Source organism: Ambystoma mexicanum, chromosome 6q (assembly GCF_040938575.1).
Source record: "Ambystoma mexicanum isolate Mex_15411 chromosome 6q, UKY_AmexF1_1, whole genome shotgun sequence".
Taxonomy (NCBI): Eukaryota; Metazoa; Chordata; class Amphibia; order Caudata; family Ambystomatidae; genus Ambystoma; species Ambystoma mexicanum.
In genome coordinates, this window is record NC_090937.1 from 1,143,043,427 (window position 1) to 1,143,058,686 (window position 15,260).

The 15,260-nt window shown below is 48.6% G+C and overlaps 1 protein-coding gene across 3 annotated transcripts in view; it reads right to left on the bottom strand.

The window, feature by feature from the left end:
- KCTD8 (potassium channel tetramerization domain containing 8) overlaps nucleotides 1-14,243 on the bottom strand; it is a 967,462-nt gene extending 953,219 nt beyond the window's left edge. For 2 of the 3 annotated variants that reach the window (XM_069631736.1, XM_069631737.1), the window contains exon 1: nucleotides 11,631-14,243. In XM_069631736.1, coding sequence (XP_069487837.1) covers nucleotides 11,631-12,432 — 802 coding nt within the window. In that variant the 5' untranslated portion in view covers nucleotides 12,433-14,243. The remainder of the gene's footprint in view (nucleotides 1-11,630) is intronic. The other variant, XM_069631735.1, reaches the window with a different exon arrangement.
- Between the last annotated feature and the right edge of the window lie 1,017 nt (nucleotides 14,244-15,260).

The window sequence follows — 15,260 nt, forward strand, 5'->3', positions numbered from 1 at the left end:
ATTTTCGATTCCATTCCTCTCTCTGTGTTACTTTGAGTATTCTGTGACTCGTTTCTGTGCTCTGGTCAGCTACCTTCGTTGCTTGTATCCCGTGTGAACAGATACCAGTACCACCGCTATCAATTATTTTATTTTGTTTAACACACAATGGCTACAATAATGCCCTACATGTACGAGCCCGAGTATACCGAGGAGGAACTGCTGGAAACAGAAACACGCGAAAACGATGGGTCTTTGGACGGCAGTTGGGAGGACGATTCAACAGCTTAAGAGCCTGGACCTAGTCGCATGGACGGTGTTTCCCCCTGGTGCACATGCAATCGGTGCGAGCTAATGCCAACCGAGGACGAGAACTGCTGCTGCTGTGAAAACTCGGGATGCGTGGCCTACATTTCTGAAGGCGAGCCACGACCGCAATGCATCACCGAGCTGCCAGACTTCAGGGGAGCCTGCCTCACACGGTCCGTGTTGAGGATAATGATGGTGCTTGTGCACGAACTTCACGCAACTGTACGTCCTTGTAATCCGAGTAATGAGTAAGTATACTCTGCTTGTCATGCCACTCCTATTTCATAGTCTTCTACTGTATCCAAAATTACATATACATATCATTGTAACGCACGAAAGTCTTTCAATAGTGTGCAGTGTCTAGATAGCATTTGTCCGAGCAGAATGCCATTAGTGACAAGAATTGTCATTGACAACAAACGTTAAACTTATCTTGGTCATTTAAAAACAGTTTGTTTCATTCCTTTTTACAGGTGGTACAGGCTGGTGGCCTATCGTTCCTTTACATGGTGGCTTCACGGGAGGCTTGGACACCGCGTTCGAAGAGTGATAACCGCTTGTGCCGTTCGTGCCATAAGAGAAACGTTCCCGAGTGACATCGGTCAGTACAGGGGATTTTCTCTCGCTGTGCTGCAACCTGAACTGTACAATGTGTAAAGTTTTGTATTTTTGTGTCATCAAAATAAGATACAAAATAAAACACCACATATATTTTAACAACGGTTGTTTCGATTTTTTAAATGAATCAAGTGTGTCTCCATTCAAGGATGGACGTCAGACATCTGTGCTCGGAATGGGTGAAGTTCAGGTCGCTGTGAAGCGGGGTGGTCACTATCTAAGCTAACATAACCTATTATCAATAATGCATGCACTAAATAACACTTGTTCAAAGTCTTTCAGTCGGTTATGTCTCTATAAAAGTCACACATATATCTATACTATCAATTAACATTGGATTATACAGGCCGTAGGTCAAGGGTCTTGACCACTATAATACACTGTTTGAAGTGTGGGTCTGTGCTCACAAGAATCTCCGGTATGTGGCCTTTGTTATTGATAGGCAACAATATACTGCAGTAGGGGTCTAATGTTAGTTGGGGATTTGCTAGGTGGGCATCATGGCGTGGTCAGTGGTCTGGGTGCGTGGGCAAGGACACGTTTGTGGAGATGAACGAGCTATGTGCTTGGTTCAGGCCAGTTCACATGCAGGACCGTGATCTCAGAGAGTGATGTGTTACATTTATTAGCTGTTGCAAATACCTCTGGAGTTTTCCAGTCAGAGTGGGAACGAGGGTGTGGGCCATGTGCTCTGCGCGCTGTACTATCGCATTGAGGCCTGGTCACCAAGATAGAGTGGAAAGGGGGTACAAAAATGGATGCCCCGTGTCCTGCTCAGTGTTCCCATCTACGCGAATGTCATCCAAAGTTAACATCACATAAGGGCAGGGAGCGAACCCACTACTGGAGGCACTTGGTACGAGTTTCTACTGAGAAGTAAACGATGAGAGGGGCCTGATGGCCCCTCGCTCCCACACCCTTGCCTGCACGCCTCCCTCTATAAAAGGCGGTTCTCACCCGGGGATGAGCGCTGACATGGGGGGCTGTCACGGGCGCAAACAGCCAAGGTGCCAAACAGCATGTACACTTCAAAAGGTATACCACGCCCCGGGGCCATCGCTCACATGGCCTCCTCAGACCCCGTGTCTCCAGGCAGGCCTCCCCCGAGGCAGGCCGCCCCCCTGCAATCCACATAAGTGTGTCTCCATTCAGCAGTCTTCCTGTGCCTTATCTGCACGCCCCAGGCCCATCCATCCCACCCCCTCTATCAAAGGCGGTTCACACCCGGGAATGAGCGCTGGCATGGGGGGCTGTCATGGGCGCAAACGGCCGAGGTGCCAAACAGCATGTACACTTCAAAAGGTATCCCACGCCCAGGGGCCATCGCTCACATGGCCTCCTCAGATCCCGTGTCTCCAGACAGGCCTCCCCGAGGCAGGCCGCCCCCCTGCAATCCACATAAGTGTGTCTCCATTCAGCAGTCTTCCTGTGCCTTATCTGCACGCCCCAGGCCCCTACATCCCACCCCCTCTATCTAAGGCAGTTTGCACCCGGGGATGAGCGCTGGCATGGGGGGCTGTCACGGGCGCAAACGGCCAAGGTGCCAAACAGCATGTACACTTCAAAAGGTATCCCACGCCCAGGGGCCATCGCTCACATGGCCTCCTCAGACCCCGTGTCTCCAGGCAGGCCTCCCCCGAGGCAGGCCGCCCCCCCTGCAATAAACATAATACCACGACATACACACGTCATTCATTCACAAACACACCCCTGTTTCTAATACTTTATAAACCACTTGATATGACTCATGAGAACATCTTTGTGCTTTGCAAGTCAACTCCTGAACATTCTACCTGAGAAGCACTGAGATCTATGCTAATCTGCTCGTCGCTGTGCTATCTGTGACCGCTTCGAGCAAACTCGTCAGTGTGCTACCTGTGGTCATCTACCTGTTCTCCTGCAACATACTGCTCGGCCTGATGAATCCAACTGTTCGTTGGTCAAGGTAAGGCCATGTATCCTAGTCATATTTCGGTCATTTTTACATTTCAATCTATTTGCTATTACAGTACCCAACAGGGCTATGTGCATTGGTCTCATTGCTATTGACTTGAGTTTCAATTGTTATGCTATCAATAGATCTATTTATTTTCATCTGTGTCAATTGTCATCGAATTGCATCCTTCGGGGGTCCAGTCTATAATGTAAGCATGGTTCCTTTTCGTGCAAGACAGAACATCCAAGGGACGAGTCACATGTTCAGAGTTTAGTCACATAATTTTAAAAAATTCTGTAACTTATGCAAATACTAAGCCGCACATGATTAACTAGTATAGTTCCGGCGACCAGAACAAACCTTGCATTGAGCATGGTATGTTTCATTTACTTTTTTATGACATTTTTATTCATCAAGGTTTTATAATAATCTTGATATTTACTTTTCAGAATTTTCACAATGCCTGCCTGTTCGATTTGCGGTTGCCCATTCGAAGACGCATGGTAAATGTGAAGGCACTACAATGCATGTATTCCCGAAAACTGTTGATCGAATAAGAGAATGGGTCAGACATTGCGGATATCCACTGGATGAGCTGGAAAGTAGAGTCCAACAAGTCTTTGAGGACAAGAGGGGTGATCGATGCTGCATCTGCAGCCGGCACTTTCCCTCGAACATGTACACCATATCTTGGGTAACAAAGAAGAATAAACGGCGATCGACACGAAAATTGCTCGCAAACGCTATTCCCACTCTATTCGTCCACAATCCGCCACTGGTGAGTCAAGTGTCCGTTTTTAGCTTTAGGCCTTGCGGTAGTGTGTAGGTAAACATCATTGATATTTTAGGTGTTGTTTCCAATTTGTAATACTTTCGACATTGATATGAGTGTACAGCTTTTTGAATAATGACATTTATCAATATATTATTTTTAGATTTCATAACCCACAAACAGAAATCTATATATGGGCACAGGGAACTGTGCTATATTGCGCATTACTCAAGTATTCTGTCTCCTTACATGGCAATTTTAAAAATTGGCTTTTCATTATCAAACAATTTACCTTTACAACTTCTTGACTATCCATTGAATCTGAAGCAAGAACATTCTACTTCCGTCACGTGCTCGCAGTTATCAACCACTTCTAGCGCGTATCAGGTAATCATACTTGGCTATTCCGCTACAGACTTGTTTTATGCATGTCAAGTAAGAGTTTGTATGCATCGTGTGATTATTTTACCAATTGTTTGGTTAGTGCTTTCCAATTGATATACACCTTAGTTGTCGTCCCCTGGTGTTTGTTTTCAGTTATAATTAGTGTTATCCATACTAATGCAAGTACTGTCTTTCAGGGAGATGCTGAAGCGTCCACCACATTGACAACAGCCCTAGATGTTCTTCAGCAGCACAAGGTATGGATACTGACAGGTCAATCGTCCGTGATCATCAGGACTGGAACACTTGTCGTTTGATTGTTCTACACCATGTTTCATTCGTGGTTAGCCGTTGATATGTACCTGTGCGGTCGACCGCAAGCGTGTGTTGTGTTTTCAATATTGTAATCCTTACTAATGCAAATACTATGTTTCAGGCAGTTGTTGAATCATCAACCCACGCACTTGATGCGGAGCCTGACATTCAAGTAATTCCGGTGGAAGTGGGACAATGCGGATACGAATCGGCGCAACAGCTTTCGGAAGTGCGCACCACATTGACAACAGCCCTAGATATTCTTCAGCAGCACGAGGTATGGATACTGACAGCTCCATCGAGCGTGATCATATAACGTGATTCCATTTGCTATACTTTCTTCCCAATTAACGCAAGTACTGTGTTTCAGGGAGACGATGGAGCTTCCACTACAATCACAAGATCCCATTTAGATGATGCAGATGTAAAGAAATCGGAGAAATAAGTCGATTAAATCTGATCATATTTAAATATTCCTTGATTCTTTTAGACAATGCAACATTTGTGGTTATCTCTTTATATGTACCTGTGCCGTCGACCCCAAATGTGTGTTATGTTTACAATATTGAAAACCATACTAACGCAAGTACTGTGTTTCAGGGAGTTGCTGATGCCTCCTCTTCAATACAATCATTCGTGGCAGTCCATGCAGAGCCAGAGGTATGGATACTGACAGCTCCATCGAACTAGGTCATCAGAGCTCAAATACTTGTCGTTTGATTGTTCCACACAATGTTTAAATCGTGTTTGGCTATTGAGATGTACCTGTGTGTTTGTCCTCACGTGTGTTTTATGCTAACAATATTTTGATAAACAGTAATGGAAATACTATGTTTCAGGGAGTCGATGGAGCCTTATTCCGTGCTGTCCATGCGGATACAGAAAATATAGTCGTTGCAGCGCAAGAGGAAGGGGATACATGCGGATACGTATCGGAGCAACAGCGTGCAGATGTTGAAGGTCGAGTCAAAAAAGTCGCAAAGAAAATAAACAAAAATAAGGTTAGTTACAAACAGTTCATAACTTTAGAAATGTTTTTGTGCTGGGGACTATTTTATGTTTTTTTCAAGTGAATTGTACTATACTTTATCTTGTGTTTAAACTGATCATCCAAGTTCCAATCTGTCCTCTAGTTACCTGTGGGTCTACGAACTATACATACACAGACAGTGAAGCGAATGAGAGATGTTGCTTGCCAGACTATTAATTTCAATGCGGCGTGTTGAGACTCGGGATGCTCATGTCCAATGGCCAGAACATGAAAGGAATGTGCCCGGAGAATCCAGCAAAGTTGTATTGGACCATTGCTACAGTACGACCGCACCACCGCAACAACATGATACTGGATGTATTGAAGATAGCTCTGAAGTAGTCGCAGATCAATTCACACAATCTACACCCGTCAAAAAATTGCCACCAAAAAAGCTGTCGACATTGTTGTGTTCTCCCATCAATGTTGAGGTAGCAGATGTTGAAATGACAGAGAATGAACCAGCAGCAGCATTCACCGACGCATCAGAACTTGATAGCAGCGATATTTCTTTCAAATGTGGTGATATGTCCTCAACGTCACAGGCCGAAACAACTTTGACACAGGATGACAGTCCAATGAAAGAGGGCAAATATATAGTATTCGACAGTTGTTTGATGGATATTATAAGTATGCTGAAATGTGGGCATTCCGTCAGAGGGAAAGTATGTGGGAAGCCATTGATTCATGTGACTCCTCAAAAACAAGGCAGTAACGTCACAATACATCATACGTTCTCATGGTCTGCACAACCGATGCTGGGGAAACTGCCAACAGGCAATCTACTGTGTGCAGCTGCATCACTTTTTAGTGGCTCCAGTTTTAGAAAGTTAGAGTCTTTTTTTCAGTTTGTGGGACTCCATTTCATTTCAAAAACACAGTACTACAAACACCAACATGATTATCTGTTTCCGGCCATTAGTGATGCTTGGAAAATTGAACAATTGTCTCTAGCAAGTACATTTGAAAGCACACGATTCAGGCTAGCCGGCGATGGACAGTGCGACAGCCCTGGATTTTCTGCCAAGTACTGCACCTACCACTTTCAGGACATGGATAGTAAGAAAATTGTGAGTTTGGTGGTCGTGCAGGTAACACAATGTACATCCTCAGTGGCCATAGAGAAACTAGGATTTATAAAATCAGTGGAATATCTACAATCGAGGGGAATGCACATCGACCTCATAGCCACGGACAGACACGTTTCAATTGCCCAGACAATGAGAGAGCAGTTCCCACATATTAAACATCAATTTGACATATGGAATCTTGCTAAATCAATCAATAAGAAAATCTCGGCTGCAGGAAAAAAAAAAGGTTTGGTAAGTATTTCAGAGTGGTCCCAGTCTATCAGCAACCATCTTTGGTGGAGCTCCAAAACTTGTGAAGGGTCAGTGGAAATACTACTTGAAAAATGTCAGTCACTGATGCACCACTGTACCAACGTGCACCGCTGGTCAGAAAACCTACATTTCCACCAATATGAACATGGCCCTTTGTCCCCAGTGGAGGCACGGAAGAAGAAGTGGTTGAATCCATCTTCACCGACACACAAAGCCATTGAGAAGATTGTTTTCGATAAAACTCTATCAAGAGATTTGAGGGGACTGACAGAATTCTGTCACACAGGAGGTTTGGAGGTGTTCCACAATATGTGCCTAAAGTACAGGCCAAAGCGCTTGCATTTCAGCATACAGGGCATGAGTCATAGGACTCTACTTGCCGTCTTGGCCCATAACGAGAATCTCGGCCGTGAACAATCTAGGACTACGGGTAATGTAAGGATGCCTCGCTACACTAAGGCCTTTTCAAAAAGAAGTAAGTAATGGGTGATCAAACCAGTCTATGAGGAAATGGAGTTCGTCTTTGTCAAAAGCCTTATTGTTGCTGTATTAGAGAAGCACAGATATGGAATTTTGAACGTTTCTGTGCAGAGCACTGATCTATTGCCACCCAACATTGCCACTGTGCCATGTCCACCCAAAGGAGAGCTGGTTGTGAAGTACAAATCCCGGTTTAAATAATTGTAATACGATTGTCTTTTTGAAAATAAATGTTATTGTACAGTGTGCATACAAAGTACGCTAACTCTAACCCCTACCTTCACCATCCTGGGTGCTGAACAACTTGGGTGTCATCTTTGAATTCTCTCTCTATTCGCCTCATATTGCTGACCTTGTCTATATGTGTATGTATATATTTTTGTTGATGTAACTAATTTTTGCAATCTCTTCTAAATGCTGGGCACTGTTAACTGAGGGGAGGCTTGCGTATTACAAATAATAAAACAAACAAACAATAAATCTCACTTTCAACTCAACTCCTCGGGTACTTTATACTTTCCCTGACCTTCCCCAAAAAATTAAAAGTCTCAATAGTTATGGTTCTTTAGGGCTTCAAAGCTCGCAGACAACGAGGACAAAATTGGGGGCCTTAGAACGCGCCAAGCGAGCCATTGCAGATGGGAGAGAAGCCAGTTCGCATTTGCACATTGAGGCGCAGTACATAGATGGATTTGAACCTTCAAGTTCTCACAGATGGCTTTACTACGGGATGTTGCAAAGAAAGAATGTATGCTCATTTCTAGTGAAGGTCAGCGGCTTTGATTTTCAGCTTGCGCCCTGAAGAGGCCCACAACTCGCACTGGCAGTATAAGGTTCTATTGTTTTTTTACCTTGAGAGACAGGGACCATGCCGAAAGAACTTCATTTGGGGGGGGTGGGGTATGCAATAACTTAAGAGACGATAAGGCCGAAAATTCTTAAACTAGACCGAGTTTCATGTTAGTTCATTATACAAAAAATCGTTGTCAAGAGCACAGTGGAATTTACGGACTGCATTACGCAGAGACACAATGGAAATTGCAAATATAATGTAAGTAACTCTTTAGACGCTTTTATACCGGAATGAAGAATTAATGAATGGATGCATGAATAAATGAATGAAAGAAGAGCTTTGAAAACGTTTGTATGATCGTCCTTGTAGCGGGCACATGGGCATGCAGGTCCACATTCCACACGCATGTAGACAAAAAGTTGTTTCTCATTGTGTACTAACCTTGATTTATTTTGTTAGTTTCGCATTGATTTTAGAGCCGAACATACTCCATTGCACTATCCTTGAAATCAAATAATTTCAGCTTGGCCGTAATAAATAAAATGAATAATATTAATAAAGATCGGCTGGCGAGACTAATTATAAATTTGATGTTTTCAAAACAGGTATATACTTCCCTTTTGCCACTGCCACCAGTTTCAGACACCGGCAGATGGTTTTTTCAACCGCCAGCTGCAGCTTAATGTAAACAACTGCACCATTCTGATGATCTTATGGGACGATCGCCAAGGGCCCATATGCCCTTACGCGGTACTAGCGGCTAGAAGCAACATATCAACCTTTGCGCTGGCCTAGTGCCTACTTGATGGAACAGCCTTGCGGTTCAACGTGCGACAAAAGTGCTTCTTTGAACGAAAACCAACACCCTGTGTACCATAAAGGAACAGTGCGTGACTCACGATAAACTTTTACGGATTTGCGGATAGAGATAAAAGAAAATAAATGACTTTTGGAGTTCATATGTCAATTGCTGAATATTCTATAAACATTTAATGTCAAATAAATGTACTTTACCAAATTTACTGTGTTGCTGTTTGATTTTAAAGTACAGTTTCATATTCCGAATTGTGGCGCGCTGTGTTGTGAGTTGATCTGTGTTGGTTTCCGGGTTCTGTGTGAAGTCGCGTAGAAGACAACTGGGCGCGTTTGCCTACGCAGCACAGAAGCGTCACGGAGAGAGGCGGGGAATATGAATGTTTTGATAATGTCAGGCTCAGGGGCGGGGGATATGATTTAGTGCCGCAAAAGCAGGTCAGCCAGGGCGATGGGGGAAATGATAGGATTATCACAAAATGGCAGCTCCCTGATGCCTGTTTTCGCGTGCGTTTAATGGACGAAAACTCGGGTAAGGTCCATAGGACGTTTTTCTAAAATCGAGCGACTTAGGCTTAAAAACACATGGCCGACCCGTAGGGGCAATAAAAAATGTTGACCGAACCATTCCTTTAATACCGGATTACTCTAAAGAAGTTCTTGCTCTATTCAAGTTTTAGCTCCTAGATTGTAGTCTAAAGACCAGAGGGAGGACGCGTTTTTTTAAAAGATATATATATTTTTTTTTATGGAAATCAGATTTACTTTATATCGCAGAAATACAATAAATGTTCACGGCACATTAAAGCTTGTCCAGCTTAGAGACTCGACTCGGTGAGCAAAGTGGACTTTTGTGCATGCAGTAGGAATATGAACTTCCTAGTGCGGGCCAAAGTACATGCAGAAGCCGGGACACTTTTCCGCATGCCACTGCTTGCCTTGGCGGTACGTGAATGAAAAAATAGCCCACGTGTAGAACATATACCTGGCCTCAAGAAACCGATGAAGGTGTGCTCATACGAGGTGCTTGCACGTTGCCTAGTCTGCAAAACATGACACGTTCGACTACCTTTAAGACAAACACGATGGGCACCGTTAGTTTTGTTTTGTTGATGTGAACAGTCTTAGAAGTATACTGTGTCACGCTCTTTCTGTTCTTAACAGCAAAGGGTATACCTTTATGTAGTTGAATGCAAACCGGTGCTTCTCTGTCATATGCCTTGCTCCTTTCCCTGGTGAACGCACGCCAAGTCTGAGACCGTAGCTAAGCCCTGATGCCTCGGTGTAAACCACTGCGGCCGTGCAGCGTGAGAGGAGCCGCGGGAGCTGTCCGCCCCAGCGGTGCTGATCGGCTCTAGGCGTCGAGCGGCGGCAGCGCTGTGCTCCCTCGGCGAGTCCAGAGTAACACGCCCAGACCGTCCCAGCTAAGCAATTGCAATCCCGGCTCCAGGCGCAGCCGCGCTGCCTCGGCAGGAACGTCGGTGTGGGAATGAGGAATTGTCCAGGTGGCATATTGCTCAATGAGAATACTGTCACAGTTACCAAACCCGCTGATTTAAGCTGGGTTGTATTCCTTAACAAAACAGTTCCCTCGGCCGTCTAAAAAAAAAAACATAAAGCTGACAGCAAAGGGAAACGACCCTTGGAAGACGTGTAAAGCGCACTTTAGTTCAAGGCCTGCAATACTGGAAACGCCCCTCACATAAACGAGCATCTCTGAGTTATGCGCTCTGATTTCCTCTGAGCCCGGCCTGCAATTAGTTGGGCTCACGTCGATGCTACATTTCCTGGCAGAGAGCTGGATTAGCGCACACTCATGTGTTATGCACCCTAATGGGAGTATGCCATGAGCACATCTGTGGGCAGCACACTGCTGATCGCCGGGCACAATACCCACCCCGGATGACTCCCAGGCCGGCAGTCGCTGCTGACGACATCCCACCGGGGAGTAACTGGGCGCCTTTTACTAGACAGCGAATTCTCGCCCCTTATACCCCACTCTTCAGTTCCGTCTCCCACTGGTCGCCCAGATGGCGTCTGTTTACTGTCCCTTTCCGTTACTGAGCAGGAGGAGGAGGGGGTGCAATTAAACATTGAAAGGCTCCCTCCTACCTCCGTAGCTGGGCTCGTCAGATTCCGCTCTAAACGTGTGTAGAAAGTTAAGCAACACATGTTCAAAGGCGAGCGGCAGAAGGACTCCTCTGCCCAGCTTAAGTGGCAACAGGTGCGACATGAGAGCCAACTTTCGGTCCCCAAACACAATTACAAGTCGAATCCCAACTTGGACCGCCTCAATATGCAGATAGCCGTGGTGAACCGACACCGTGTGCACCAATGGTCTCAGTCAAGTGACACTGACTGTGTGCACCGCGAGGATTGTTTTGGTGGGGGAATAGCCCACACAGCTCCCTCAGGCGTGATAGAGAGTTACATATTCTGTGATTGTACCCCCCCCCCCACTCCCTTGTGTGTGGCACCGCTACATGCTACACATGCAATTGTATAGGGAGACCTCAGATTGGCCAACACGTAGACTTTGCTTCAATGCTTAAGAGATAATTCCTAGTTTCCATGCCCCAGAAATCACCCAGCCCCACAAACACACACACATGCATATATGCCTACAAAGGCACCCCATAAGACACACCAGCCGCGATTCTTGCAAGGTACACACTAGGTGCATGTGTGTATGTCCGGGTGCAACTGCACGACTACCTACCAGGTCCCTCCTAATACTTGACTACTGTAAGAACCCCCCGCCCCCTCACACAGAGACTTCCACAGTAAGACAGTGCGCATTGATTAGGCAGTGGATTGGGGGTGGGGGCCGGGTGCTAGGCACGCCGAGACCGACTTACTGAAGAAGATGTACTCGGTGTAGCTGCTCCATATCTTGTCGTCCCGGTACTGGTTGATGAAGGCGGCCGTCCCGGTGGAGTTGCAGGCCACCATGTGGAAGCCCGTCTCGGAAAGCCGGTCGAAGGCCTGCTCCAGGTAGGTGAACTTCAGGTAGAAGCGGGATGTGTACTTTTCGGGCGGGCGGTCGGGGTCCCGGCTCTCGTTCAGGGTCTCCCCGAAGACCTCCTTGGCCAGGGCGATGCGGCCGCAGACCATGATGCGGGCCACGCGCCGGAACTTGGCGTCCGCCTGGTTGTCCCGCACCAGGGTGTAGGAGCCGCGGTAGCCGATGGTGATGAAGCCGGCGCGCTTGTCCAGGGCCCCGGTCCGGAGCAGGTCGCTGCTCTGCGAGCTCTCCTCGATGTCGCTCTGGCAGCCCTCGTCGTTCAAGGAGCTCTGCTTGGCGACCCTGGGGCTGAGCAGCTTGACCAGCTCGGGCAGCTGGAAGTGCTCGGCCTCCCGCAGCAGCCGCTCCCGCTCGGGGAAGTGGTCGGGCAGGGCCAGCTGCCGGTCCCGCAGGTAGTCCAGGATGTACCTGAAGAGGAAGCCGTCGCGGTCGATGAAGAAGCGCGCCCGGTTGTCCCTGGGCAGCTCCTTGGCGTCTGCGTGTCCGGAGAACATGCCGTGCAGGGTGCTGTCCGGCACGCTGGTCAGGGTGGCGTGCTTGGTCACATACACCTGGCCCCCCACGTTCAGCTCCACCACCTCCGGGAAGGGGGACGACATCTCGCTGATGGGCAGGATGCTCTCCTTCAAAGCCATCTTTCCAAATAGCGGCGGGAGTGGCGGGGAAAGGGACGGGAAACCTCCGGCGGGAGCCCCCCTCCTCTGCTGTAGTTTCAGAGCCTCCGACCCATCGAGTATTGCAGCTGTGCAGTGCCGGGGCGGAGCGGCAGGGCCCTCCGGCTGCACAGAGCGACCAGCAAGGGGCCCCTCTGCTGATGTAACCTCTATTGAATGGATCCCCGGGCTTTTGCTGGCTTCGAAGCAGAGCGGATCCCGAGGCTCTGAAGTGGGGCAAATTAGCGACGACTCACGTGGGCTGTGAAGCAGAGCAGATCCCCGAGCTCGCCTGCCACTCAATCTGCGCACATTCTGGCTCCGGCTGCAGGCTGTCTGATGTGGGGCCGATTCCTGCGGTACTGTAAGTGGAGCCGCTTCCTTGGCTCCTGTGGGCTCTGAAGTGGGATAGATTCCCGTGCTGTCGGCCTCTCCACTGGAGCGAATTCCCAGATGCCCGCTGCACTGAAGTCCAGAAGAGCTTTGCGCCCTGCTGCTCTGAAGTGGAGCGGACTGCTGCAGGCACTGGGGCGGAGCAGATTTCCGAGCTAAGTAGTGGGCCAGATGTCTGGGCTTTTACTGATCCGTAGTGAATCAGATTCCTGTCCTCCTGCAGAGTGGGCCAGATTCCCGGGACCCTGCAAGCTTTGCAGATGGACAGATTCCTGTTCTCCTTTTGCCTCAGCGTGGGGCAGATTCTTGGGTTCCTGCTGGCTGCCAAGTGGAGCAGATTCCTTGGTTCCTGCTGCTCCGGTGTCAGGCAGATTCCTGGGCTCCTACAGGCTGTGAAATGGAGCAGAGTCCTGGGTACCCGCTGCTCCGACGTGAGGCAGATTCCTGGGGTCCTGCTGCTCTGATGTGGGGCAGATTCCTGGGGTCCTACTGCTCTGATGTGGGGCAAATTCCTGGGGTCCTGCTGCTCCGATGTAGCGCAGATTCCTTGGTCCCTGGTGCTCTGGTGTCAGGCAGGTTCTTGGGCTCGTACAGGCTGTGAAATGGAGCAGATTCCTGGGGTCCCGCTGCTCTGATGTGGGGTAGGTTCCTAGGGTCGCGCTGCTGTGAAGTGGAGCAGATTCCTTGGTTCCTGCTGCTACAGTGTCAGGCAGATTCCTGGGCTCATACAGGCTGTGAAATGGAGCAGATTCCTGGGGTCCTGCTGCTCTGATGTGCGACAGAATCCTGGGGTCCTGCTGCTCCGATGTGGGGCAGATTCCTGGGGTGCTGCTGCTGCGGTGTAGGGCAGATTCCGGGGTTCTTGCTGCTCTGATGTGGATCAGATTCACGGACTTGTGTATGCTGTCAAATGGAGCATATTTCTGGGGTCCTGCAGGCTGCCAAGTGGGGCAAATTGCCGGGCGCCTGCTGCTCTGATGTGTGGCAAATCTCTGGGCATCCGGGGGCGGGTTCTGGAGTGGAGCCCGTTCCTGGACTCTGTTGCTCTCTATCACGCGCAGCCCAGACCCGGTCTGCTGCTGTCCATGAAGTGAAAGCGGCCTCTGGGCTGCTCTAGACTACGCAGGGACGCAGATTCCTGGACGGCTCCTGGCACGGAAGTGATGCCGCTGGCCACTGGCCTGGCTCGGGCTGTGTAAAGTAACAGACTCGCTGCATGCACAGAGCAGGTTTTCGGACCTTGCTGTGTACGAAGGGCTGCAAATTGTGCTCCTGCGTCCAGATAACAGCAGACTCCAGCTATGTGTGTGCGGTTCAGTGGTCGAAGTGAGCGGGAGCGGCTCGGAACCTTCACTTCCGACTCATGTGCGCGTGTGTGTGTTTCATTAGGACAGCGTGCTGTGCACTAGGGCGTTAACCCCTGCAGCCGTACATTTGCCTTTACTGCCAATTATTCTTTGCGCATGCACCCCAATGCATTACTCCTTATCCCCACAAATTGGCATGACACAGAATTTCAAATGGCAATCTTGGCCGCAGTTTTATTTCCATGACAACAGAATTATTTGTACACATTTGTGAACTTCATTCTGTCCGTGTGGCGCTTGCTTGCCGGATTTCCTTTGCTTCCCCCTATACTTGGTATAGTAGGCCCCCAACTCCCCCGACCCATTGTACCTGTTCCAATCCTGCCCGTGCAGGTGTCCGTGGGTGGGGAGAGCGCCGTTTGTTTTTGGGGGAAGCTGAGCCTTATTTTTCCCTACCAGACGCCCCCGCCGTTTAGGCCCCCAAGAGGCGCTGGTCCGGAAGAGCGAAGACCCATTCCGTTTCCTTCTGGCTCGTCCGGAGTCTATCATTTGTGCTTGGTTGCCCAAACACCGCCAACTTGTCACCTCCTGGCCTGGGTGTCCTGCGACAGCAACACCCCAGGTCTCCTGCTCTTTTTCTTGTATTTCGTGGGTGGGTGGGTGGAAAACGAAATTTCTTCCATCTGCGAGGCGGCGACCGGGTCCCAGTGCAGGAGCGAGATGCCTGGCACCCCGGTCCCGCCTGCTTAAATCCTGCTGCCCCCGCCCATTTCCTTTTGTTCTGCCCTTCGCGGGCTTTTGGGCCATTAGGCCTTTGGCGCCTTTCCGCCCCTCGCCTTTTGACCCCCAGGGGATGGTTCCAGGTCTTGGCGGCATGACACCGCAGGGGTTAACCTGCTGCCTCCTCCATTTTTAGCTGATTTTTCCGTCGTCAGCTCCATAACCCCTGCAGCCGTACATTTGCCTTTACTGCCAATTATTCTTTGCGCATGCACCCCAATGCATTACTCCTTATCCCCACAAATTGGCATGACACAGAATTTCAAATGGCAATCTTGGCCGCAGTTTTATTTCCATGACAACAGAATTATTTGTACACATTTGTGAACT